Source organism: Lepisma saccharinum, chromosome 16 (assembly GCF_977018435.1).
Source record: "Lepisma saccharinum chromosome 16, izLepSacc3.1, whole genome shotgun sequence".
Classification (NCBI taxonomy): Eukaryota; Metazoa; Arthropoda; class Insecta; order Zygentoma; family Lepismatidae; genus Lepisma; species Lepisma saccharinum.
Genome location: NC_139244.1, coordinates 54,445,920 through 54,472,031, shown reverse-complemented (window position 1 = coordinate 54,472,031; position 26,112 = coordinate 54,445,920). Strand labels below are relative to the sequence as shown.

Sequence of the window (26,112 nt, the reverse complement as noted above, 5' to 3'; positions counted from 1 at the left end):
AAACCCCTAATGCCAACAAGCAGTTCCATTGTGCAATGGTGTTAATTTCAAAGGACTTCTGTGTTCGTAGAAGTGAATGGAAAGATGTTATAAGTATATGAGCACATAATATGACAGAAATGCACTTCCACTTCATATGTTTTGTACTGTTTTTGCCACTGTGCCATGGGGTCCTAATTACCCCATCTCTTTGACACATCCTTTCCCCTTGGACCAATATTGTTGTTAATTTTATTTCTTATTCTACGAATGTGCAAAGACTACTGAAAGTACACCTGACATTACAGTAACATCCGTTCCTTCTCAGCATCATGCGGCCTCCATTGAACGGTGTGGTCTGTGCCATATGCCCGAGGGCTCAAGGGAGCAATGGATACAGTGCGACTTGTGTAGTACATTGTATCACATTGAGTGTACTGCCTTGACAGGACAGGAGGATCTTAATTCTCTGATATACATATGTGATTTGTGTCTGTAACATGCAGTATGGCATTTTTAGCATTTTCTGTGCTGGTCCTTATTTCCGTGACCGGTCCTTGATACCCCATTGGCTGGTCCTAATTACCCCAGCAAAGGGCCAATTGGGACCATACAACCTACCTTTCAATTCATTGTTGTTTTGCCTTTGCATTATATGCCTACTCGTTTGTGTTGTCATTACTGTAAACTAGAAAATATACATTCCAGAATGCATCCTGTTTGTGTGTTCTTGAGCAGCTCCTGATGAATTTCTTCAATGAAATAGCAATTTGGTGGTCCTTAATACCCCGGGTTACCTTATACGTTAAAATTTAATGTATTCCGTATCTGCGCACATCATTTCTTCATGATAGTGTAGCGAACATTTTTCCGGTCTGAAAAATATGAATTTTATTAAAGCATCTTCTTTCAAGAATTGAACTGTGCTTCATTATTAACCTACAAACTGAAGACGAAAGGATGAAAAATAAAACTAGGAGTAATTTTGCCTCTACCATAATTACAACAAAAATGTCTTTGAATTGATTTGTGGACTGAAGATCTCGCCACTGGAGGTTTCGAGTTGGAGTCCCAGCTTTAGTGTGTTCCTTTGGTTGTGTTCCATCATTTTCATCTGATCATCATTCATCCTCATCTTGATTAGCCTAGAGAGGCTGAAAAATGATGTGGACAATACAGGATTAAATCCTACAAAATAATGCCATCTAAAGTTTCAAAGCAGATAGCTCTGCGTGTCAGGCTTGGTTTAAATATGGGATTAATTTTAGATTGAATTTGGATATTTTGTTTGATACTATATGGTGAAGGTTGGCTGTGACACATTTCTAATATGTACACAAGGTTAACACAAAATCCTTCAAGCCGACCTCGAGCCAGTGCCAATAATCTTACATTCTCACCAATACAGATCCAATATTTGCACACTGTAGCAACTTCAAATAGTTCATGATGTCATTTGTTGTTAATTTACTAGATGAGATTTTAACAAGATAACCCATGTCTGAAAATGTTTTTCCTTGCTTTTATTTTCATTCTCTTCTCACTTTGGCATTTTATTTCTAAACTAAGTTTATACATTGGTGGAAAGAATATCATATTGGCCCTAAAAGTTCAAGGAGGAAGAAGAAAAAAACTATACCTGGATGTAAGAATCATCCTTAAAATTTGAAAAGTACAATAATCAGAGAGATAGAGGGAAGAAAAATTACCAGTAGCAATTTTATTCTGTATATAATATATATATATATATATATATATATATATATATATATATATATATATATATATATATATATATTAGTATTTGGAAAACAATATGTACATATAGAATTTCCATACAAGATATTTCTTGTTAGGCACAGTATCAACCATCATTAACCCCTCTCCACATGAAGAGTTGCATCATCATGTGTAACGTTACTATCACAGCGAAGAATCACATCTGTACATTACAGATATAATTGACGTAAAAGGCCTCCCCGATGGTGCAGTGGTAGCGTCGTCGCCTTGTAATCAAGGGGTCCCTGGTTCGATACCCGGTGGAGGCACATAGTGGTTCGAACCCCACTTTAAACTGTAGGCCCAGTCCCGATTAGCCTCACTGTGCATAAAGTGGACCTTAAAACAACAAATCAATCAATCCAATAAATGACGTATATGGTACTGGTATTATGAATTATGAATAATGTGTACTCATTACATGCTGTGGATTGCTACCACAGAGAACTATAAACACTATCTTAACACCAAAATTGAACATTATGTTTTTGCATCATTAGAATGCCTCTAGTTTCATTTACAGACACTAGCTGTATTTTTGCCTTGGACGTCCGCAGGATTTTTTCCAGAGAGGGGCAAGGAAGGTATTTTTTTCCAGGGGGGGCAAACAAGGCACATTTTCCACAAAAATAGTGTTCTTCCCTAAAAAAAAACATTGCTTAAATTTGAATTTATGGTGTTCATGCAATAATTAACACATAAAATTTCATTTTAGCCACAATAATATGTGTGAAATACATAATTTTTGGTTGACTTTAATTTTCCAGGGGGGGGGGGGGCATGCCCCCCCCCCCTTGCCCCCTTTCTGGACGCCCATGATTGTTGCATTATTAAAAAGAATAATATGTAAATAAGCACCATTTTTAAACCGCATAGGATAAAATGTCATAAGCCGCACCTTAACATTTTTCAGTTGCAATTTTCATAAAAAGTGTAGTTTATTTTCGAGTCAATATGGTATCTTCAATTTGTTGTAATTTTATACATGTGTTTTATGGGATGTGGTCACAGTGTTTGCTTGTACAAAATGAATGTTTCAATGTTTACAGGGTATTCAAACCTCTTGCATCGAATTGTGTTGCAGTTGTGAGAAGAGAGTGTATGCCATGGAGAAGACAGAAACTGGAGGGAAGGTGTTTCACAAAGGGTGCTTCAGGTGTTTTCAGTGTGGATGTGTTCTGAGGTAACATACTTCTTTTCTGTAGTTTAGTCATATATATTTAACCCTTTCCACTTGATATAAAAATATCTGCCCCCCTCGTCCTCAACTTGGATTTTTTTAATGTAATTTTAAAGTTTTGATTATCAATCATTTTGATGCTTTATAGGTCTTACAATTATTATTGAGTATTAGGGATGGGCCGATATGAATTTTTTAGGCCGATACCGATAAAGTACCGATATAAAATTTACCGATAACTGATATTCTACCGATCCGATATAAAATTAGAAATGGTCCTTGAAGAACCTGAAAAATTCATTGACCTCCTTAATATATGTGTGCTTCAAGGTGACTGCAGTGTAAAAGGAGTTGCATATTTAGACATTTACTTTTTTTTAGAAAGTAGGGCACGGAGATTATCCATAAAAATTACAACAAAATGGCAGAATTTTGCACTAAATTATCATATATTTATCGATATATCGGATCGGTAAAATAATCGGTAATTTTACCGATAAACCGATACACCGATATGCCTATATCAGCTGATACCGATAGAGTACCGATTAATCGGTCCCATCCCTATTGAGTATAGAGTTTGGAAAAATAAAAATACACTTTACCTACAATATATTTTTATTTTAGGAAGATTTTTACGAATTTTTACAAGTGGAAAATGTTAAAGGCATAAGGTTAAAATATTCAGCAAATAATTTTTTGCGCATGGTTAAATTCCTTCAGTTACCTACATTAACATATTTCTAACCTGGATAAATTAATTAGTATTTATCACTTGCATATGGCCAGGAGTGTAGAGTTTTTCCTTTTGGAAAGGGGGGGGGGGGGGTTGTCGCAACCTTCAAAGATACACGAAAAAAACAGTGAGTTGGAAAATTGCTGAGGGAAAATAGTAGTCAAATAACAACTTGCAATGTAACTGCAATTATGTACATCAGTTGTGATTACTATGTTCATAAAATACAAATTTTGTCAGAATTTTACTGAACATGTTAAATCCCCATAATAGAAATACTAAATTTGGATTACTTTGTGATTATGAAAATCAATGCCCCTGCATAAAGAGTGTGTAATACAACCATTTGTGGGGGTTAAAGTTATGTTTCCTTGCTTAACACAAAAACAAGAGCTAATCAAAAAATGTTAATGTCCCCATAAATATTTCACTGTAGAATAGCATAATTTGGCAAAAGTTCAAGGGGTGGGAGGATTTATGAAATATTGTGCCTTACTTGTGGAAAAGACATAGAGAGAGGCTAGAGCAGAGAACAAGTGTGATAGAGAAGTAGTGTTGGGCGATATATCATCACTGTATTTTGGCAATATACACTGGTCGACAATTGCTAAGGAACAAACACGTTTTGACCAATAACTTTCGACTATGTAATCAGGGTTCAACATGTGAACAATATACATGTATAAGTACAGAGATCAATTAAGGTTCATTGAGAAAAGATGACCCATCAACCAAGGAAACAGGATGTCATAAAGCAAAACCAGCATAAGTAAAACAAAGTGAGGAAAGTACATGTATCACAATTTGGCATGTGTAGTGTGAGTCCAGAGGAAATTGGTATGGCATGTGGCCACCGTGGACTGCACAGGAAGCTGCACACCTGTATGGCATTCTATCGATGAGGGCGTTCAGGAAAAATGACAATATACCCCTCGCTCTCATGAAGTGCAGTTTTCAGCTCCTGGAGGGTCTGGGTTGGGGGATTCCTTTGTGCAACCTGCCTTCCGAGAGCATCCCACGCATGTTCGAGATCCGGTGAATATGCAGACCAGTCCATGCGGGTGATGTTTTCTCTTTCCAGTGTCTCTGTCACTTGGACAGTTCTGTGTAGACGCGCATTATCATCCATGTAAAGAAAGTCAGGGCCCACTGCACCCAGAAAAAAATGAACATAACCTTCCAGGGTCTCTGTAGAATACAGTGCTCCAGTAACGGATCCTGCGGCGAAGATGTGCAGTTGTGTTTTCCCATTTTTCATTATGTCCCCCATACCTGACACGTTCAGAGATGTGCTGTGCATGATATCGTGTTCCACCTTCTCTCCACACCATTTGATGCCAGAATCACTTGTCATACAGTACCGCAATTCATCGGACACGGAGTTGTGTCTGAAAAAGATATGGGTCAATATGTGTTTGTTCCTTAGCAATTGTCGACCAGTGTAGATCATGTGTGCAATATATTGTCATGGTATTTTAGCAATATATATCGTGTCAGCGAGATATCATCATGATATTTGGCGGTATTAATCTTGCTGACGATATATCGCTGATATCAAGATATGGAAAAGACATTGTATCGTATCATCTGTGATGATAATTTTTTTGATAATATATCATGATCTCAAATTTCCGATATCGTCCATCCCTAGAGAGAAGTTGCCATAATTGCGAAAGAACATAAGTTATGATACATCTTGCTATTAAACGAGAGAGCTGACCATTGTAAAGATGATTGTGAGAACATTTAAGAAAAGATAAAAAAAACACACATTAGCATAAATAATAAGGAATTTGACAGAAAATTGACATTTCAGAAATATATTCTAAACGATGTTCAAATTCTGTATGTGGAGCTCAAAGTTGAGGACAAAAACATATGTATTTTGTTTTAAAGTTAAAGTTTTCATTCATTTGTATCATTACGATTTTCAAGTAAGTGTTCTAATATAGTGGATTTGTAGGAACTAAATGCCCATCAAGCATGACCTTCCCCCCCATAACTACTATAGGGGGAAATAAATTTCGAGCACGTTGTTGGTGAGTTAGGAAGTAGACGACTTAATGTGATTGGCCACCAAGCCGGCTCAGTAACAACTGATTGCACAATTTCGTACAATTACAAATGTTTGAAAACTGTTACATTGAGGTATGTACACGTATTAAAATGGTTTAGTCCCTTCAAGGAAAAGTTCATGTTTTATTAGTTCTAATTGATAAATCATTTAGTTGTGGAATTTAACTAGTTGTTATTATTATTATTACTATTTTTAAAATTTCAGAATGGAAACCTACACCTTGAATAATGGAAATTTGTATTGTATACCTCACTTCAAACAGCTCTTCATTGCAAAAGGAAATTACGATGAAGGGTTTGGAGTGAATCAACATAAAACAAAGTGGGGTAAAGACATTTCAAATGGCATACACAAAGAGAACTCCTTAACGAATGGTATATCTAATGGAAATCATTGATAAACGCAAGAAGTGAATGCAAAGCACAAGATTAAATTGTAAATAGCTGTATGAAGAGGTCTGGACGCAATAATGCCTGGATGAGAACCAAACATTTTTTATGTGCTGGGAACACAATTCGATATGGAAGCGTTTACTTCCTTGTTGTAAACCTTGAAAATCTTGTAAAGCAGAAACTTTGGAAAGATTGTGGTACAAGTGGTTTAACTTAATGTCTTAAAAAGTTGCATGGAAATTGCAATTCAACTTATAATAAGATAAGAATTAAAAACTTGAGTTGGTGAGGGATTATGTGAGAACAAGTTACAAGCAAATGTCGTGTATTTTGTTTACATGCTTCATGTAAATGTTTGTGAAACTCATGGAAGAAGAACATGTAAACAAAATACGAATGATGGATATTTTTATTATTGCCTGTGAAATAACTTTTATAACAAATTATTATCAGTTATTGTGCCTATAACACTAACCTAGATTATATATATATATATTTTCAGTTATTCATGGTTCTGAGTTACCTCGATAATGTATCTGCTTTACAATATTTCATTTTAAAATTTAAGGTATCTTTTTTATATTGTGCTCCCATTGTTGCAGAGTGTATTATAATTATTTGTTGTATGATAATGAGCAATATATATGTAATTTTGTACAAATGTGGTTATCAAGTAGAATTTCTCTGTAGGTTACGGTGAGAATGTGAATGTTACCACCATTAATAAAAATAAATAAAGGTCTCAGATTAACTTTTGTGAGTTCCGTACACTGAATACTTGGAAAGTGAGAAATTTCTTTCTGGGTGCAAACTACTATGGATCTGAAGAGTCGAGGGATGTGTGAAACGAACTTGAATTTACTTTTTGCTTTCAAGTTACGACTGAATGAGAAGCTTGTATCTAGTTTAAATTAATTAAAGTCGGAGACACAACCAAAGAGATTTTGCTTTGGTTTCAAGAGCTATTTCATCCCCCTGAGGTTAGCTTGTTTCTTTTTCTGTTCCTTGATTGGAACTCAGATGAAGAGGCAGGTTTAGGATCTATATTGAACTTCACATTCAATATGGGTACTTAATGCAATATAAACAGTAGCCAAATTTCTATTTTAAAGTTTTAGAGCATCAGAGCTCAAACTTTTAATTTCTCTGTATTTTACTCGTACATGTTTTTTTTATATATATATTTACTCTGAATTGTTGTAAATACAAAGTTAATGAATTAGATTAATCCAAAGACTGTGATGGTTATGTAGTGGTTCTTTGCGTAACTAATAAATAATAATTTCCAAAAGAGCACAATGGAATTGGCAGTTACAATTTTTTAAGTTTTAGTTGTAACAAGCATGAAGCAGGCTTTCAATTTTTGCTAATGCTAGTATGCAGTGAATTTGTACTTAACGGCTGGCATATTGATTAATCAACTTTCAGAAATGCTACACTTGTATTTATGTATCAAGGTCTTATATGAATGGAATTATGCTGATCAAAGTTAGGTTGTAAGGAAACTGTAATTTAAAAAATTATGTATTTTCTACATTTTAAAGTATACATATCTATCTACGTATATATTTATATATACATATATCAAAGGAATAAATTTCTACTCATAAAAAGCTGTTGTTTAAAAAAAATGTACAAGATCTGTCAATAAAGTAATTAGACTGGCAACACTGCACCCCATCTGATAATGCTGTGAGATCACCCATCAAGGGAAGGCTAGATCAACATTTCATTGACTGCTGGTGCAAGTTGTAAGTCACTAGTACCAATAGGATATTGTTAGTGCAATTTTGTTTTGTGTGAAGTTCTGCGAAAATGCCATGCAAATGTTTGAAAAAGTGAAACAGGCCTATGGAGAGCATGTTTTCGCGAGGTTACAAGTGTTCAAGTGCCAAAAGGTATGTTCAGAGGGCAATTAAAGATGAGCTCCATGCTGGAAGATCTTCGAAAATCTCATATGGAAAGAGTGCAATCTCCTGTGTTGTCAGAGCGTTGACTGACTGTAAGAATGAGGAGTTGGATTTTAACCATGAGATTTTATCACAGGAATTTGTCATTGACAACACTTAAATGCAGGGGTTTATCCAGAATTTTCCATTTGTAAAAAAAAAAAAATAAAAGAAATAGGGGTGTGAATAAATCACTGCTTGGATGATTCACCATGACAATGCCTCTTGTTACACAGTGACCTCTATGAATAACTTTTTGACTAAAGAGCACGTTCTGTGGTTCCTCAGCTCTCTATTTCATTGATACGAGTCCCAGTGGCTTTTTCTTTTCCCCTAAATTGAGGATCCACCTCAAAGGACTGCATTATGGGACAGTGAACGACATTGACAAAGCTGTAACAGATCAAGTAGAAGTAATTATTGACAAAGCTGTAACCGATCAAGTAGAAGTAATTCCAGTTACAGACTTCCAGCACTGCTATGAAAAGTAGGGGCAATGTCTCTGGCGGTGTGGGGCCTCATAGGTGAATTATTTTAAAGGAGATAGTTTATTTGTAGTTTGAACATACTGTATATACACAGAGGTACGTTGAGAGTCATTACTTTATTGACATACCTTGTATAAAGTAACATGTGAAATTATATCTTTCCCATATATCACCATTATATTATTTATTTTTCAGTGAATGTGAATAGTAATCCATGAAGAGCTAGACAAGAAACTGAAAACTGAAACAAAAAGGGGGAAAAAATCAAAGCATTTGGTCTGATTTTTTATAAATATAACCCATCTTCAAAATAGTTGATTTTATATATAACTAAGCCAGTTATATTACTGTTGCTTTCATCTGACTGTAATGTTCATATGAAAGAAGCAAAATATGCAAACAAAAGAAGTTACGAATATTTATTTATGTGCAATTTTTGAGATACAAAGAAGTTAAAGATGGAACATTTTGAAACTGGTGACGTGACCACCTCTAGTCCCATTACATTTTGTGTTTATTTCTTCTTGCCTAGCTCTCAGTGTTGAATGAATCTACAAAACTCTGAGGGTGCTTGTAGCAATTACAGATAATTTTCCCAATATGTTATTTCTACAAATAGCCTCTTCTGGAGCGCAAAGTCTGCAATTCTTGTTTTCTATATGCCTTGGCTTTGTAAAGTGATTGTCTAAGTACACAGTTACTTTACCCTTCACCATCACAGTCTTACATTATCTACAGTATCTACATTAAATAAGGTTGTGAGTGGACCATGGAATGGAATGTGTTTAATTTAATATCAGGCTGATGTAACATTAAATCCATCATGTGGATATTCCATGTGAGAAAGATTCTGAAGTAATGTCTCTAAATATACTTTCTATTTTGACTTGAACATTTTGTTCGTTTTCTCCGGTACAAGGATATATTTTTCAGATGTCATTGGATGTTCTATGGCAAATGATAAGAGATATACAGGATGAGGCAGAAAGAGCAGACTTATTTCAAAGGGATATTTGCAACATAAGTACGAGGTGTGACAGAAAATAATGACTGATTTTCATTTAACCGTGAATATTATTATTTTTACAAACAAGGTTATCCCCTTCAAAATAGTTTCCTTGGACATCTACACAGTGGCGGAGGCATTGTTTTCATTGTTCATAGCAGTGCTGGAGGGCTTCTACTGGAATTCCCTTAAGCTCGTTGGTTACACTCTTCTGGATATTATCCAAACTACCAAAATGGCACCCATTCAAGTGTTTTTGAGCCGGGGAATAAAAACGGACTGAGATCCGGCGAATACGGGTCCTGAGGAACCACAGGAATGCTTTTTTCTGCCAAAAATTCATTGATGTTGACTGCTGTGTGACATGGGGCATTGTCGTGGTGCAACATCCAAGTGCTAAAATTTAATGGACGGTAAACTGGTTCAAATTTAACTCACTACTGTTCATTCTCAATCGACGATCGGACCTAACTAGAGACCTCACTCTTTCCACATGTCGTCAGTTTTCAAGGTTTAAGGTCTTCCCGCACGAGGTTCGTCTTCCACTTGTTCTCTGCCTTCTGAAAAGGACTTGTGACACCTGAACATTTGTCCCCTGTGTAGTGCATGTTCTCCGTAAGCCCTTTGTAACTTTTATAAGTCAAAGTAGTGGATTCGCCAAGCTTTACACAAAATTTGATGGCAAAACGTTGCTGAAACTTTTTGTCAGTCCATTTTCGTAACTCACCTGACAAACACAACTTCACTTCAGATGTTATCAACAATCGCGTAGCATCTGTAGCAAGTTCAAACTTGTACTGGTTCAACTGCCATGTGAAGGTGAAGGCAGCAGCGTCGTCGATTCATGTGCAATGTTGCCAGTCTCATCACTTTTCTGCCATACCTTGTAGTTAAATATAGATTATTGCAATGCAATATATGAAATGTAAGCTCTTGAACTTTGAATATGTTATGCAAATGTTGTAGGAAGTCCTTGAGGAAACTTGTGAATGGTGTTGACACTGCTAATGGACTCACCATGACACAGGCAACTGTCTTAATGTACTAGGTATTTGAGACCAACAGTGTATGTGCATGGATGTCACAATCCAAATTTCTACAAAGTCAGCACTTTTTTCATGCACAAGAATATTCTTGTGGGCTGTAAAATGTCTGGTTGAATTTATTTGATGGAGGAGTTGTAACATAACCGAATAAGAACATTTTTGATCAGTACACCCTGGGAGATCTTGCCAGTCCAAGGTGTCTGCATGTTAACAAATCAGGCTTCATTGGTTCCATTCATGCATTTAAATTCTCCAGCTAAGATTAGATTGTAATTGCAAAACACTAGAAGCTTTCTCAGTATCTGTAAATAGCCTGTGGATGCAATCTTTCCAATCCAAGAACAGTCCAGAAAATGCATACGAAGGTAACCCATTCATTCTAAAGACGTGTGATGACTATTAGGAATCTTGCACACTGAAGCAATAAGCAGTGACATTTGGGAACGAATCAAGTAACAGCAACATTTTACACCACATCGGAATGACAAGTTTTATTATTTTTCTTCTTCTGTCAATCATGCTGATGAGTGATTTAATGAAACTGATCGACACACTCGGAGAGCACACATGCTAAGGGCATGGTTTGAACCTGGGAACTTCAGTGGCAGGATTGAAAGTCTTGCTTACTCTCTGCCACAGAACTGGCAGTATGGACTGATATAGGATATTGCTAAAATTGATATGAAGCTAAGGTACAGCGCCTTGAATAACTTAGTGTGGAAAACGACCCAAGAAACTGGTTCCCCAGATGGATGAGAAACATAGATGGCACTGCGATCAATGTCAGTGCTAATTTTCTTATGAAAGTAATGCGGCTTTGTTAGTTTTTGGAATATATTATGTAGATTTGTTTGTCTTGAAAGGCGGTATGTGAATTGATGGAAACAGTTATATTTGTGGAGTGATTTGCAGTCACGAAATGACATTAATTTGGAAAGAAAAGTAAAATTAATAAATAAATAGCATGCATAACGCAAGAAGAAACATCGCAAAGTGATTCTGGACGTCAGGGGTTGGATTGTGTACTAGAGTTTTATTTCTCTATGTTATTAGAATATAAATAGTATCCTGAGAGATATTTCATACCGAGGTGACAAACCACAAGTGTCGCTTGGAAGCGAGCAGTCTGTAATCAATGCAGCATTTCGAACCGTAGGGACACAAGCTCTGACTGCACCGTATCCTCAAGGAGATTTTACACCAAAGCGACATGCAACAAACTATACGAGGATTTCACACCAAAGCGACACGGGTCCTTCGGTCCAAGGCAACTTTCACACCGAAGCGACACATGTTGCTTGTAAACGAGCCAATCAAGAGCAACATTTCACATCGTAGCGGCATGACGGGAAGCACAGGCCAGCATTTGGTTGGTGAAATCTTCAATCGACAAGTGTCGCGTGCCCCTTGTCGCTTTGGTGCGCAATCTCCCTAAAGCAAGACACTCATTGCATCGCGCATGCGCGAACAACAAACCACAGCAACATGTTGCAAGCTATTGAGGAAATGGCCCAGTTTGAGCGACGCACAAGCTACAAAGCGATACGTGTGACTTATCGTGTCGCCTAGATCTGTTGTTGTAATGTGCGGTTTTTCATGTCGCCTATCTGTTGTTCGCACAATTAGCAGCGAACACTTGCCAATAGACTGAAGGCACCATGTCGCTTGTCACTTAGTTGGGAACTACCCCTGTAGCACGTCGCTTCGGTCTGAGCACCCTTCCTTTAAGGAGCTTTCCGACCGAAGTAACAAGTAGCATGCGAATATGCCATATGAACGTGTCATTTGCTGTTTGGACCCTCATGTGCAATGAATGCTATTTTACAGTCTGGAAGTGTGTGATGTCTAAATGATGTCTATAAAAATGACTTGCTGCAATAAAAGAACAATTAATTTTGAAATACCATCTATATATAGATGCTCTGAAAAAAAAGAAGCCCAATTTAATCTCTCTACATGTAGCTCCACTGCAGTTAATGGGCTAAGCTATTTTCTTTATTAATGTAGGCAAAACCAATTAGTCACAGGTGTAGGCGAAGGAAGGGTAAAGTGGCCAGTTCAGGCAAAGTGGCCATGTGAGTTTTCTTCGCTGTATAGCTCTTCCGCCACGGATGCTGTCAGTGTTGTCTGTGACTTTGAAGCGGGAGGCTGCATTTTTCTAGATGTGAACTCATTTTATTGTTTTTTTCGCAAGTCTGATTTTAGCTAAGTGGTACAAATTGTTGAGTATTGCTGTTTGATCAGCGTGAAATAACCTTTTAAATGATGTGTGTTTGAAAATGCTAAGTCATGTAGGTTAGACGTTGGATCGCAGTTTTTGTAATGGCGTCATTCTGGGCAAAGTGGCCACGAAACAGACTGTTTAAAATGTAAGTGGGCACATGAAGAGTGTGCCGGTTGTGACGAAGATGATGATGAGTTGGAGTGCAAATTTTGCAAATGGGCCTACGCCTAATCCTTTATTGATAGACTATTGATTACGAATTACTATTTACTTAAGTATGAAATCTTTACAAAATAAAGATAATACTTAATAAACATAATACTTATTCTTAATGTGTATTACTTCAGCTTGTGTTGATTAAATACATACTCTGAATCCATGTGATTTGTTCATTTACCTATGCAGGTAAAATGGGAAGGGGCTGGCCACTTTACCCAACCTAGGCAGGCAAAGTGGCCATTTTTTTTAAAAAAAAAGTAACTTGTACATTTCTAAACAAGAATTAAAAAAATAAAATAGAAATTGGAAGTAAAGTTATTATACTTACTATTGTTGTATGTTTCTATAACTTTGCTGATTAAAAAGGTATGATAAGAATTCATCAAACCTTAGAGTGGCCACTTTACCGTTCCCTCCCCTACATATATTACTTCAGAAGCCATCCACATTCAAGGAACATTGGCAATGTTTGGTATTACATTTGTTATTAGTATTGATAAATATGATTTTGGTGTATCAGTATTGGCAAAAAATTCATATCATAATATATCTCGTGCAAAAACAGTCACATTGGTTTCATTTTCCTGCAATCTTCATGGTCTTAGGCCAGCTGCACTCCAGATCCTACACGAGACAATTTTGTTGCAAACAGTTGCAGGTAAGGTATAATATTAGTCTCTTATGGGTAACCGCACACTGGACGAAACATTTGACTCAAGTCACCTGGTGACGATTTGAGACAAGACAACGAATGTCCGTGGAATTTGGTATTGCCTTACGGCTTACGACAAAATGATCTGCGCATGCACAAGACCATTCACTTCAGCCACAGAACTCTAAATACAGACCAGAAACGTGGCAAAAAAAAATCATAAAAAAAAAAATCATGTAAATAGCCCCTGTTGTCACCACTAAGCATGCCCGCAGTGCAATATTACATACATTCAATTCAAAATGCATTAATTCCACATGCATACTGATTCTGAGGCATCATTGCCTGCTTCCCAAATTATAAAGGACAGACCTATAGTGTACATGGGATGAAATCTGCAATCAGATTTTACCTAACCAACAAAATGACTCTCCTTGTTTAATCACTTTGTAACTTGTCATGTTTCATTGCGTCGTGTTGGATCTGGTGTGCGGCTGACCTTAGTAAAACTACACGTTACAAAATTTTTCCTATATTTTACAGTTTTCCACAATTTGTTTTTTCACCTTGAAAAGTGTAAACTTAAAGTTTTGCTATTTGAGCTATGCATAGAAAATTCATTATTTCTGACAGTATGCCTGATATTTTTTTATAAAAGTTAAGTTTTTATGATTAAAAAAATAATAATTTGAACTGTTCTGTGTTTCCAATCCTTTTCTGTATGGCAGAAAAGAGAAAAAAAAACACCTTCACTACATACAAACATAATAATTCTTACTTCCTATATGTTGCACTACCAATATTCATATTAAATAATTTTAGTTATAAAATGTGATTGAAGTTTGTCTTCATAATAAAATATCTAATTCAAAGGCTAGAAGCAAAAAGTTAATATGCATATAAATCATAAATATAACGCCCTCGGCTGTGATGCCTGTGTAAAGCTCAAGAATTGGGTTAATAGCCCGAAAACCTGTTCTTCGTTAGTAACTATAGTACCCTAATTGAAAACCTATTAATAATATGTAAGATCGGTATATAAGTCAACGTACCCATGACTGTAATGCATGTGTTAAAAAAAATGGCTTACAATACTTCGACCTCGAATTTTAAGATACAAGTATGATGGTATACTGCTGCCACCTACCTTCCATATGCTGAAATATCAAAAGAGACTGGATATGCCAAAACTCTTATATTCCATCTTTAAAATTCGTCCGCAAGGAAAATGAAAATATTATCAGTGAAAAAATGACATATCCCAACTGTGTGTGCTTTAGTTTATGTCCGCTATCAGTTCGGTGGCATTGTAGACAATATGGCAGCGTCAGTGACTATGGCTCTATCCAAAAGGTACAAAGTACATACTTGAAGTATGGTCTTGGTGGAAGTGACGTCACCTAGTACAGTTCAAAACCATCAAGAACAGAAGCACACAAGTACGTAGCTCGCAGCACAGATGGTTGGTGACTAGGGCATGTGATATCCACACTTTTTGTTCATTTGTTTAGAATCATGGAGATAGAAAGCCAGCAACAACACGGGTTAAATATACGTTATGGGTCAGCAAGTTGTTGGTTAAAGTGCTTCTGATGTGTGGAAATGTATGTGTACGAACATTTGAAAATGCTATGCGTGTCCTCAGTTTTATCTACTGATTGTATTTGGTGCTGAAGTCGAAGTGCAATTCGAAAGACTTTCACTTCCAGTCCATGACTTCAAGACCGCACTGCAAGAGCATACTCAGAGGATGCTCGCTTGAAGTATGGTCTTGCACCTTTCGGACACGGCCTGAGTGTGTTGGGAATGACACAGTACATTCAGTTGTGTAAAAGCGAAAATAGTGGTGTTGTTCTTACTGCCGATCTTCAACAACCTCTTCCCACACCTCATATTTCTACAGAAACAGTGTTTTACATGCATCAGCTATGGACGTATAACTTTGGTATTCATGTGTTAAATGATGACAGTGCAGTTATGAATGTATGGTCTGAAAATGTGGCTTCACATGGCAGTGATGAAATTGGTTCTTGTTTCTTGAAGGTTTTGCCTCAGCTGAAATCAAAGTTCAATGTTAACAACCTGATCATGTGGACTGATTTTTGTTCTGGACAAATCACAAATTTTCATATTGTTGCTCTTTGGATTTACTTAGTAAAAATGAAGGTTTTTGATTCAGTAACACATAGATTTTTCGTACCAGGACACTCAACATGGCTTCGGATAGGGATTTTGCAGCTATTGAGAAGAAGAAAAGGAAGATTGTGTTGATATTCAAAATGGTATTAGTACAAACTTTGTCATCAGAAAAAAAGATGTTGACGGTGCTCCTCTGCTTTTACGTAAGGTTACTTCCATTATTGTGGAACATGATAATCCTGATATTGTAAAATTTAATATATCTTATTCTGACATTGACATGCATCAAACAGTTAATTTTAGGAAAAAGAGGTAAAACTTTAGATCTTTCATTGTTTAAGTTACAGCAGAAGTACAGTGAACAGAGAAAACTTAAGATAGCTAAATACAATGACCTGATGCAACTATTGAAATATATACCACCCTTCCATCATGATTTTTATAAAAATCTTGTTCATGATGGTGTTGATGTTGAAGAAGAATGTGAAAATCTGGGAATGGAGCTGGATTAATACACCATGTTAAATAAAGGTAAACTCAATAAATAAGTTTTACCACATTTTTTCACTTGTGTATATTTTTTTTTTAGTAAAGAGCACAAAATCTGTTAAACTATTAACCACAATGGTTCAAGAATTTGAAGATAAACTTGAAAAACCATATTTGAAAGAATCTAAAAACATTACGTTATAATGTTAAAAATCTCCTGAGTTTTAAAATTAAACAGAGAATGTAATTTTTCTCAAAATGAACTTTGGTTGGGATATTCCGTTATTATTCTGACTGCCTCAATTAGTTCATTAAATTCAGTTCATTAGATTTCAAAATCTGTTTTATTGCATGTAATATGAAATTAGGAAGAAACGGCATTACGTCACTACACAGACATAGATCATGTTGCAATCCAACAGGTTGTGACACAAGGGGTCCTGGGTTCGATACCCGGTGGAGGCACATGGCACAGTGGTTCAGATCCCACTTTAAACTGTAGGTCCAGTCCCGATTATCCTTCCTATGCATAAAGTGGACTTAAAACAACAAATCAATCAATCAATCAAAACAGGTTGTGACCCTACACAGTGAATGTTGATATGGCGTTCTGAGCAAAATGCATCAACATAACATATCCCATGTTGTCACGTTCAGAACTTTAATGTATACAAAATGCTAGTGAATTTTGTTTGCTCATGATTTATCATCATATGTTTCAGTTTGCCTTACTCATATACAGCAGCGGCACCAGGATTAATCATCTAGGTGTGCTGAGGGGGCACGGAATGAAATTTAGGGGGTGCTATGTTGAAAATAAACAAAACATGAAACATGCATGTATATTTTAGCCACTAAATCAAATACCAATCAGATTTTAGTAGGCATCTATCTATGATAATATGATAATAAAACTGAAGAATACTAGCGACTTGCTTTATTTTGTCATGATTTTAGCACATCAACAACATGTTTGAAAATTGCAGCTTGTTCAAGGGAGGCCAATGACATACATGGAAGACTGAAGGATTTTCTTTCAAGGGTAAGCAAGAAAGATATTTTTCAATGTGTAGCGGGTGCAAACTAGGCATTTTCACTGCTAATATGTTGCTCTCTCCATTTTTGGTGGTGGTTAGTGCTGCCTCAATCTGGGCTATGCTACTTTGCAGTTTTTCAAAAACTTTGGAAGTCTTGAGTTGCAGTTTGATGTTAGCTATGTTGTGAGCAGTAGCATTAAGTTCGCTAATGTGAGTACGTAGGTCTTAAAACAATGCTACACCTATTTGTGACGATTACGTGATCAAAAGCAATGCTACCCTGATTTTTATAATGTCACTAGCTTAAGTAGAGGAAGTGAACTGTCAAAGTACTACTATGCTAATAATGCTACATACCCTTATTAAGGTCCCAAGGAAAATAATGTTATCCCACAAGAGAAAATAACCCTATTGCACGAATGCTTGAATCTGGGTTAACACAAACTTGTCGGAAATTAGGGAATCGTTTAATTCCCCTTTCTAACAACTTGCTTACGCCCACAGTAACCACAGATATTCATATTCATACACTGTTTAACTTGCTAAATTATTTCAACTCTATTTTCTACCAGGAAGAACTTCTTAATTGATTCAAAAAAGATCAAATCTTAACAGGCTTTTATTGTAAACTATGAAGTCTGAATAACACGAATAGATAACAGTTGTAACAGAAATTCTAGGCCTCCCCAATGGTGCAGTGGTAGCGTCGTCGCCTTGTAATCAAGGGGTCCCGGGTTCGATTCCTGGTGGAGGCACATAGTGGTTCGGGTCCCACTTTAAACTGTAGGTCCAGTCCCGATTAGCCTTACTGTGAATAAAGTGGACTTAAAAAACAAAATCAATCAATCAATCAACAGAAATTCATGAGAAGGCTCTCTGTTACTTTTTTTTGTCTTTACATTAATCGAAATACTTTACTGCCTTTTACTCATAACAGTAAATTGTCCTAATCACACTATAACGACTCTTACATTAATTCAGAACCAAAATTCTGGTGCAATAAAAATTCCCTCTACAAAGCAATTAATCCCACTTCAAAAATATCAAAAGGAGTTCCCATCTGTTTTTGTACCTTTTTTTATGCTGCCTGGTGATAATCGTAATTCTATTCTTAACAATCAAACACTAACAGTCACTTGCTCATTCACACACCATTTCTCGCAATAGCACAAAATATTAAAAGAGATCTATCTTATCATTCAGAAAAAAAGAGATTCAACCATACTTACACTTAACACCCACATCACGTAAATAAGTGGGCCTCCCCTATGGCACAGTAGTAGCATCGTAGCCTTGTAATGAAGGGGTCCCAGATTTGATTCCCGGTGGAGGCACAAAGTGGTTCGGATCCCACTTTAAACTGTAGGTCCAGTCCCGATTAGCCTTACTGCGTATAAAGTGGACTTATAACACCAATTCAACAAAGTAAATAAGTCAACAAACATCACGATTTTTGAATCCATCCTTAACTGTTCCAGAGCCTCAGAGTAAGAAAATAGCCCACAAAACCTAATTTAGTTCTTAACAAATGAATAAATTCCCTGATACTCCAGTTCAATATCACAATCAAAAAATTCTTACTTATACAAATTATCACATAGCTTAATAAAAAGATTTGTCAAAACCCACAGCTAACTGTTTCCGTCCCTGTTGTGTACGATCAGCAGATTCCACTTGCAGTTGGAAGAAAGGCTGCTCAAGTGAAAACATTCACCAGCCACTTCGGTGCCTTGCCAATTATGCAACAAGAAGGGAGGGAAAGAGTCAGAGTGCTACTCCGAGAACTTTCGTGAGTGAACTTGAACTATCTGGCTTGTGCTGTTACGAGCACAACTTGATCGGCGGAAGTGAAATCATGCATGCATGGTCAAGAATATCAGCAGAAGCAGAGACATCTATGAGTTTCTTGAGCACAGGTGGAAAATAACTATTATATAAAGGAAATAACTGATTTTTCACGGTGACTTAAATACTTCACTCGTACTACAAAAAGGGAGAGTGAAGCTGTGGCGGTAGATATTAATATAGCAGTTATCAATTCGCCACAGAGTTCGAAAGAGCAAGAGAAGAAATTCGACCAATGTTCTTCCATGATCGTCTGTCCGGTGGCAGAAACTTTTCATAAGTTTGAGACATATCCCATTGTGTTCATTGTCCACACCATGTGAAATGGAATTATTCTGAAATCCCCATTTCATGAACTGAGAAGTGGAGAAAAAATTGATAATTCTTATAAATATGACAATTAAAATCATGGTTTTAGTGGTGTAATCACAGGTAAATCACGCAGAAGATTATATCTTGCTCTGAACTCAGCCAAAAGGCATTTCGCCCTGAGAATGTATTAGATTCGAATTTTAAAATTTTATTGAATATTTCATGTTTATAATTTGATCAATGCTTCAATTCTTGAACCTGAGACAATATTTAGTGCAACTATCTCTTCTCCATTCCCTTCTCTACTTCCCCTTCTCTTCCCTCCTCCTCTTCCTCCTTTTATCCCATATCACATCCTGTTCACGCCTCTTGTGTTCATCCTACTCTTATCTCCTCTCCTGTCTTCGATTTCTGACTCCACTGCACTCTTCTCTTCCCTTTGTTCCATTCTTTTTCTCTCCTTTACACTACTCTCAACTCCCCTTTTCTAGTTTCCTCCTCTGCTTTACTTTCAAATCTCCTCTTCTCATCTCATGTCATTTATTTTTTCTCCTCTCTTCTCCTCTTTGCTCCATTTTCACCATCTCTGCTATCTTTTTCCTTTCTTCTCATTACTTCTCCTCTACTCTCTCTATTTCAGAAAGTATATTGTCATTAGCAATATAATCATGATATTTTTACAAACGTAATTCTTGGTTTTATTTCTTTTGCATATTTCATACATCTCTTGTGTATGTAGCAACAATGAAATTTGAGCGAACTCTACGCGCAACTCACCAATGCCTTTGTAAGTTGGGTTGCCTACAGCGGCGTATACTCTGGGTCACCTAGGTAATCGGAGATGACCCGGCTATAATTTTTTAAAAAGTTGTTTTTTATTTCTTCGCAATATTCTTCCGAACCAATCTTTGAATCACATATTCCTTTTATTCCAGCGCGCGAATGTTTTCAACCGTTTGCCGCGGAATGTCCGTGACAAGGTGTCCGTGAGGCTTTTTCTCCAGCTGGTGGAATCTGGTGACGTCAGGGTGAGATTCCACCGGCTCCCTTTAAAACCCTTGACGGGAGGGGAAGGAAACACTGCTTCTCAGGCGCGGTTATTCCGTGGCAAGGGTAAGCTCCTTCTGGAAAGAGTCCATCGGTCGCACTCTCCACCCCAGAGCCTTTGCCGTTCCCTTGGCTGGCACCCTCTTCTGCCATTCTTCCCCGATGGCCTTTGTATCGTAGGAGCTGTGTTGTTTACGACAGGGAAATTTATCAGGAAACAGGTTTTGGGTTCACAAATTACGTACTGAAAAGGAAAGAAGAGAAAATACATCTGAAAATGCGCGAGAAACAGAGAAATCTGAACAAAATTTGCAAACCAATTCTATGAAAATTCTCATTTTACGTTTGCTTCTGTCTTCCTGATCTCTGCTATTTCAACAGATATTGTCAAAGGAAAAAAAAAAACTATTACACCGACCTCCATTGCGGAGTGTTAGCACAGCTCCCTACGACACCAGAGCTCCAGGGTTCGAATACCGGTCTAGGCATGGGTGTTCTTTGTAAATGTCCCTTCATCAATGTCATATCATCACTCGTAGTGATTAGCCAAAAGTGGCAGAAAAGCGACGTCAAATAACAGTTTAATCAATCGATTAATGAAGTAATTAAACTATTTATATGCTTACTTTTTTCATTTTTGTATTTTAAAATGCATGATTACTTTCTTTGTAGCCTTCAAAACCAGTGAGAGTACTTCTTTCACAGAAATGAATAATTTTTAAAAGGGAAAGCTAAAAAAAAAAAAAAAGGTAAAGTGTTCCCCTGTGCTTAGCACCACGCCATGAAGGCGTATAGGGGGTGTGGGGGTAACGCCCCACACTTTCTTGATCCGGTCATGAGTGGGGGTGATGTGATCAGCATCACGCCCCTGACCGCCTTTACCCCCCAGGGTTTCCCCCAGGTACCCATGTTATTCGACGCTGGGTGGCTATCAGAAATAAATTATATATATATGTACACATATATTAGGTAATTTAAGTTGCTTTTCCCCCCTCTTTAGATTAACAATGATCATAATGATAAAAGATGTTTGAATGTAAAATATATAAACAAAAAACGCAATGATTCCAACTTATAGAACCTCGCGCATCGCAGGGAATATAAAGCTGGGAAAGGGAATTTTTCAACATCCATAGGGAATTTAATTCTGTGTCAAGCAGGAAGGAACCACAATAGAAGATTGGCGCAGGGAATTGAATGCGTGTTGTAGCAGTTCGAGAATTTAATATTTGTTTAGCTGTTAGTGGTTTAGTATTTGTGCTAGTGCTGTGTTCACTGAAGTTAAAGGCAATGAATGGATATAATACAATATTTGCGTGCGAAAATATTTGGAACGAGATCTTTTCCGGAGAAATTTCAAATAGTTAATGTAGGTAGGTCAGTAGCATCTCTTGTACCATAGATATTGAACTTAAACTTCCGTGTATAAAAACAAAAATCGGGAATGCACGAGTGACTGGGTACTGGGGTAACTTGAATTTTACACTTAAATTAATATTGAGGGTTTTTATTTCACTACCGCATTCCTTTCATATTCTTTGTTACAGGTTTTTTCTTATAGATTTATTATATTCTCTTGTTTTATCATTTGAAATTCTAAATGTAGATTAACTGCAAGTGCAATCACAACAATTATTCGACAGTGGTCGCAACAATAAGGTAAAATTTTTCACACATATATTCATAAATCCTGTATGGATGTTGAGGTAAATTTGCAGGGAGACTTCAGGAGTGGGTGGATGAATCAAGTGTCGGAGATTACCCACTAGTTAAAACCAGCATACGCCACTGGTTGCCTAGTATAAAATGTTGCTGCCCTAAGACTTTTGAGAGCCAATGTACCAGGGGCGTACCCATGACTACAGAGTTCGATATCCCTGATATGGGTGTGCGTCTGCCTAACTCATGCAGTGTAACAATAGTAAATGCACACATAAAATACCAAAATATGAAAGAAGATTCATATGGCATTTGACTAGAGTCCACGGGGCCTAGATACCTGTCATATGTGATCAGAAACACGCCTAGCCCACTTTATAGTGGTGATCATTTAAAAAAGGAAATTCTAAGAAGAAACTACCTTACTGCGACACAGATTTCAGACTGTGTGAATTACTTTCAGTGACATGCACTGAGGAGTAGCTAGTCTAGCAGAGATAGATCAATCAATTTCACATCTCTAATTATTTTCAAATCACAATATTTATTGTCTTGAAGCATCAGTTCATATGCAACATTTCTTTCCACGTGCTTCTCGTCCCTCGATGTGATCAGCTGGCAAGGCTGGATACCCTAGCTGGCTCTTCTTCCGCCTTACCAGATCCAGGTATAGACAACCACCCCAGGGGAAAGGGAAGATTTCTGCCTGTACCTCCCTTGCCCCCTTCCTTGAAAGCCCATGGTTTCAGGTCCTCCAGTCTATCTCCTATAGGACAGATAGGAGATTCGATTCCCTTTGATTCCTTTGTAAACCCTCTACAGAACTCAGGGGAAAATTTTCTGCAGTCCTTATGTTCTCTGTATTTATACACCCTTTTAAACATTGTACAATATGTATGTATAATATGGGATGTAGTTTTACTTGTATTATGTGCAGACAAAAATGTTATGGTTTATTTTATTTTTTTCAAATATGGAATATATAATGATTAAATAACAAATATTTGCTCACGCTCTGTCTCGTTTTAGTAGCGTTATATACTAATAATTTGGCCTCCAATAAAAAATGGGTAAGCTAAACAGTCATAAATACGGATGTATTCATTTGGGCAAAATAATGCACGTTCTAATTGTTGTTGTTGTTAGTTTGGCTTATTTTACTTCACTTTTCTGCCACATTTGGTTCTCGCGAAAATGAGGATGAGTGATGATATAATGAAATTGATGAAGGGACCTCAGAAAGAACAATTTAAGCCGGATTCGAACCCGTGACGAGCGCGTATTCTTGTTCCTGTGGGTTGTACTCTGCAGTGAATAATGAAATAATTTGGAATGAAACATGTATCCCAGAACTCGAAAGGCCAAATAAATATCATTCAAGAAAGTAGAAAAAAGTGTGTTTTGTTACCTGTTTATCTCCTCTAATATATTGAATTTTTGCCACCTCCCATCGCCTTTTCTAGATGTATAGATTTAATCGCGATAAGTAGCTAATGAGCTTATGGAAGTCACGAGGGACAATCATAAACAGAGAACTCTGTACTTCTGATTTCACAGTGCCCTGCAGATGCACAGGGAGGAAATTATTTGTATTTTCCCACCTTTCTTCAGCGTTGCTTTTCCATCACGTTACCTAAATTCTGCCATGACGATGAACGTTGATTAAATAAAATGGATGAAGAGTGGTTACAAAGGAACAGTCATGCACAGGTCAGGGCTCGAGCCCGGATCCTTCAGAAACGAGATCGTGAGATGGAGAAATTATGGAAATCAAGCAATACAATTTTTTTTTGGAAAAACGTTAATCATATACAAATATGGTGTTTCAAAAATCCAATTGAAATTTACGTACGCAGTTTGCTTTACCGATACCCACGTATCCGAATAGTTAGAGCTTTCCACTCATCTTTGTCGTTGGCCGACCTCCGTAGAGGAGTGCAAGTGGTACCCGGTGGAGGCACATAGTGGTTTGGATCCCACTTTAAACTGTTGGTCCAGTCCCGATTAGGTTTTATGTACATACAGTGGACTTAAACACCAAATCAACCAACCACGGGGGAGTGGTTTTCACTGCACGCTATGACAACAGGAGTTCCGGCTGTTCCCCAACCTCGGCATGGGTGTTATTTGTGTTTGGCTCTTCATTAATTGTATTGTATCATCTTCGCGATTAACCAAATGTGTCAGCGATGCTAAGTAGCATAAATCAAATCAAATCATTGATTGATTGTTTGATATTTGGTTTGTTTTACTTCGCTTTTCCTACACTTTTGGCTAATCATCAAGATGATACGATAAAATTGATAAAGGGACAAACACAAATAACACCCATGCCCAGGTCGGGGTTCGAACCCGGGATCTCTGACTTAATAGTCAAATCAACATGTTTTGGATTTTCGAAACTGGGTGGGGTTAACGTGTGCTTCTTTTCAGTAGTCCTTCCTCATTTTGAAAACCTTTCCTTTCTTTGATGTTCTATTTTTAGGAATACTGGGCCCTAAATGGGGGAGGGGGATTATGAGCTACACCAACCTCCCTTGGGCATGCCACTGATTGCTACCCCAAGTGTCGACATCACTGCACGTCACTGATTACTTTTTACCTAGAATGGACACTTACTGTGAGAAGATTGGTCTTGTTGAGTTAGGTTTTCTAACTATGCTGAAGTAAATTCTGTTAAAGTTTATATATGATGAATCTCACCAATCAATTTTTACAAACAAATGTGCATTGTTATGGAATGATCAACTGCAATTTGACAACAGACAAAAATGCCTCGAAACGTATGCTGTCTTGTGATTTTTATTTCTATAGTTATTAACACAACAATAGTTATTAACACCACAATGTTAAAATTACGAATTTTACTTTACCTTCTTGTGGCAAATATGCTTTTTTCTGTTCCCTGGAGTTTGAAGTAAAGGACAGAGAGCGAATGGCTTCTGGTTTACCTCTCTGCTCCAAGAGGCGACCTCGTGGCGGAGTGGTTAGCATGGCACGCTATGAAACCAGATTTCAAATTCCGGCATATACACTGGTGTTTTTGTGAGTGCTCCTTAACCAATTTTATCACATCATCACTCATCCTCCTCTTTGTGATTAGCCTAAAGTGGCAGAAAAGCGACGAAAAATAACCTAATCAATCAAAATCTGCTCAGACACTCTTAAGTGTTTTGTAAAAATTCACTGTTTCAATTATTTATCAGTCTGTGACAAAACAAAATGAGGTCTTGATCATTCCCTCTACGCCAGTGCCCTATTCTCTATGTTACTGCATTTACTGTCATTAAACCAACACATTTTCATCACATTATGTTATTTCATAAGTGTAGATACTCAGACAAAGTTTAAAATAAGTGGAGTGTAACCCAAGATTCATTTAAGTCATCCATCATAATTGCAGAAATCCTATTTGTATTTCATTGTAGCGACTGAGTTTTGCCAAGTTAAAACTTAGTTACTACATATATACACAGAACAAAAAGTGTTTCGATTGACACAAATATGCTGACTCCAGTATCGTATCAAAGTACCCTTTTGTTGCATCAAAACTAAAATTACAGGTTAAAGCAGTGGCAGCTGGCAACTAGTATGATGGGTAGTGGCAATGTGGTCAAGAAATCGAAAAATTTTCCCTAGCATATGTCATAGAAATCTAATGAAAGAGGTAATTTAAATGGAACTTTGTTTACTAAAATTGAAGACAAAAATTCAGAGTTCCTCTCTGCCAGTTCTCTATGTTACTGCATTTACTGTTATTAAATCAACACTTTTTCATCATTCACGTCTGGCTAATCGTGAAGATAAGGATGAGTGAACACTCACAAAGAACACCAGAGGCATCTCGTGAACGCATG

At 36.9% G+C, this 26,112-nt stretch overlaps 1 protein-coding gene across 32 annotated transcripts in view; it reads left to right on the top strand.

Annotated features, from left to right (window-relative positions):
- The window catches only part of LOC146000484 (uncharacterized), a 349,277-nt gene extending 341,215 nt beyond the window's left edge, over nucleotides 1–8,062 (top strand). For 10 of the 32 annotated variants that reach the window (XM_083138199.1, XM_083138200.1, XM_083138179.1 and 7 more), the window contains 2 exons: nucleotides 2,808–2,941; nucleotides 5,956–8,060. In XM_083138199.1, coding sequence (XP_082994325.1) covers nucleotides 2,808–2,941; nucleotides 5,956–6,148 — 327 coding nt within the window. In that variant the 3' untranslated portion in view covers nucleotides 6,149–8,060. Of the gene's footprint in view, nucleotides 1–2,807; nucleotides 2,943–5,955 lie in introns of those variants that run through there. The other 22 variants (XM_083138182.1, XM_083138195.1, XM_083138194.1 and 19 more) reach the window with 6 other exon arrangements.
- Nucleotides 8,063–26,112: the final 18,050 nt, after the last annotated feature.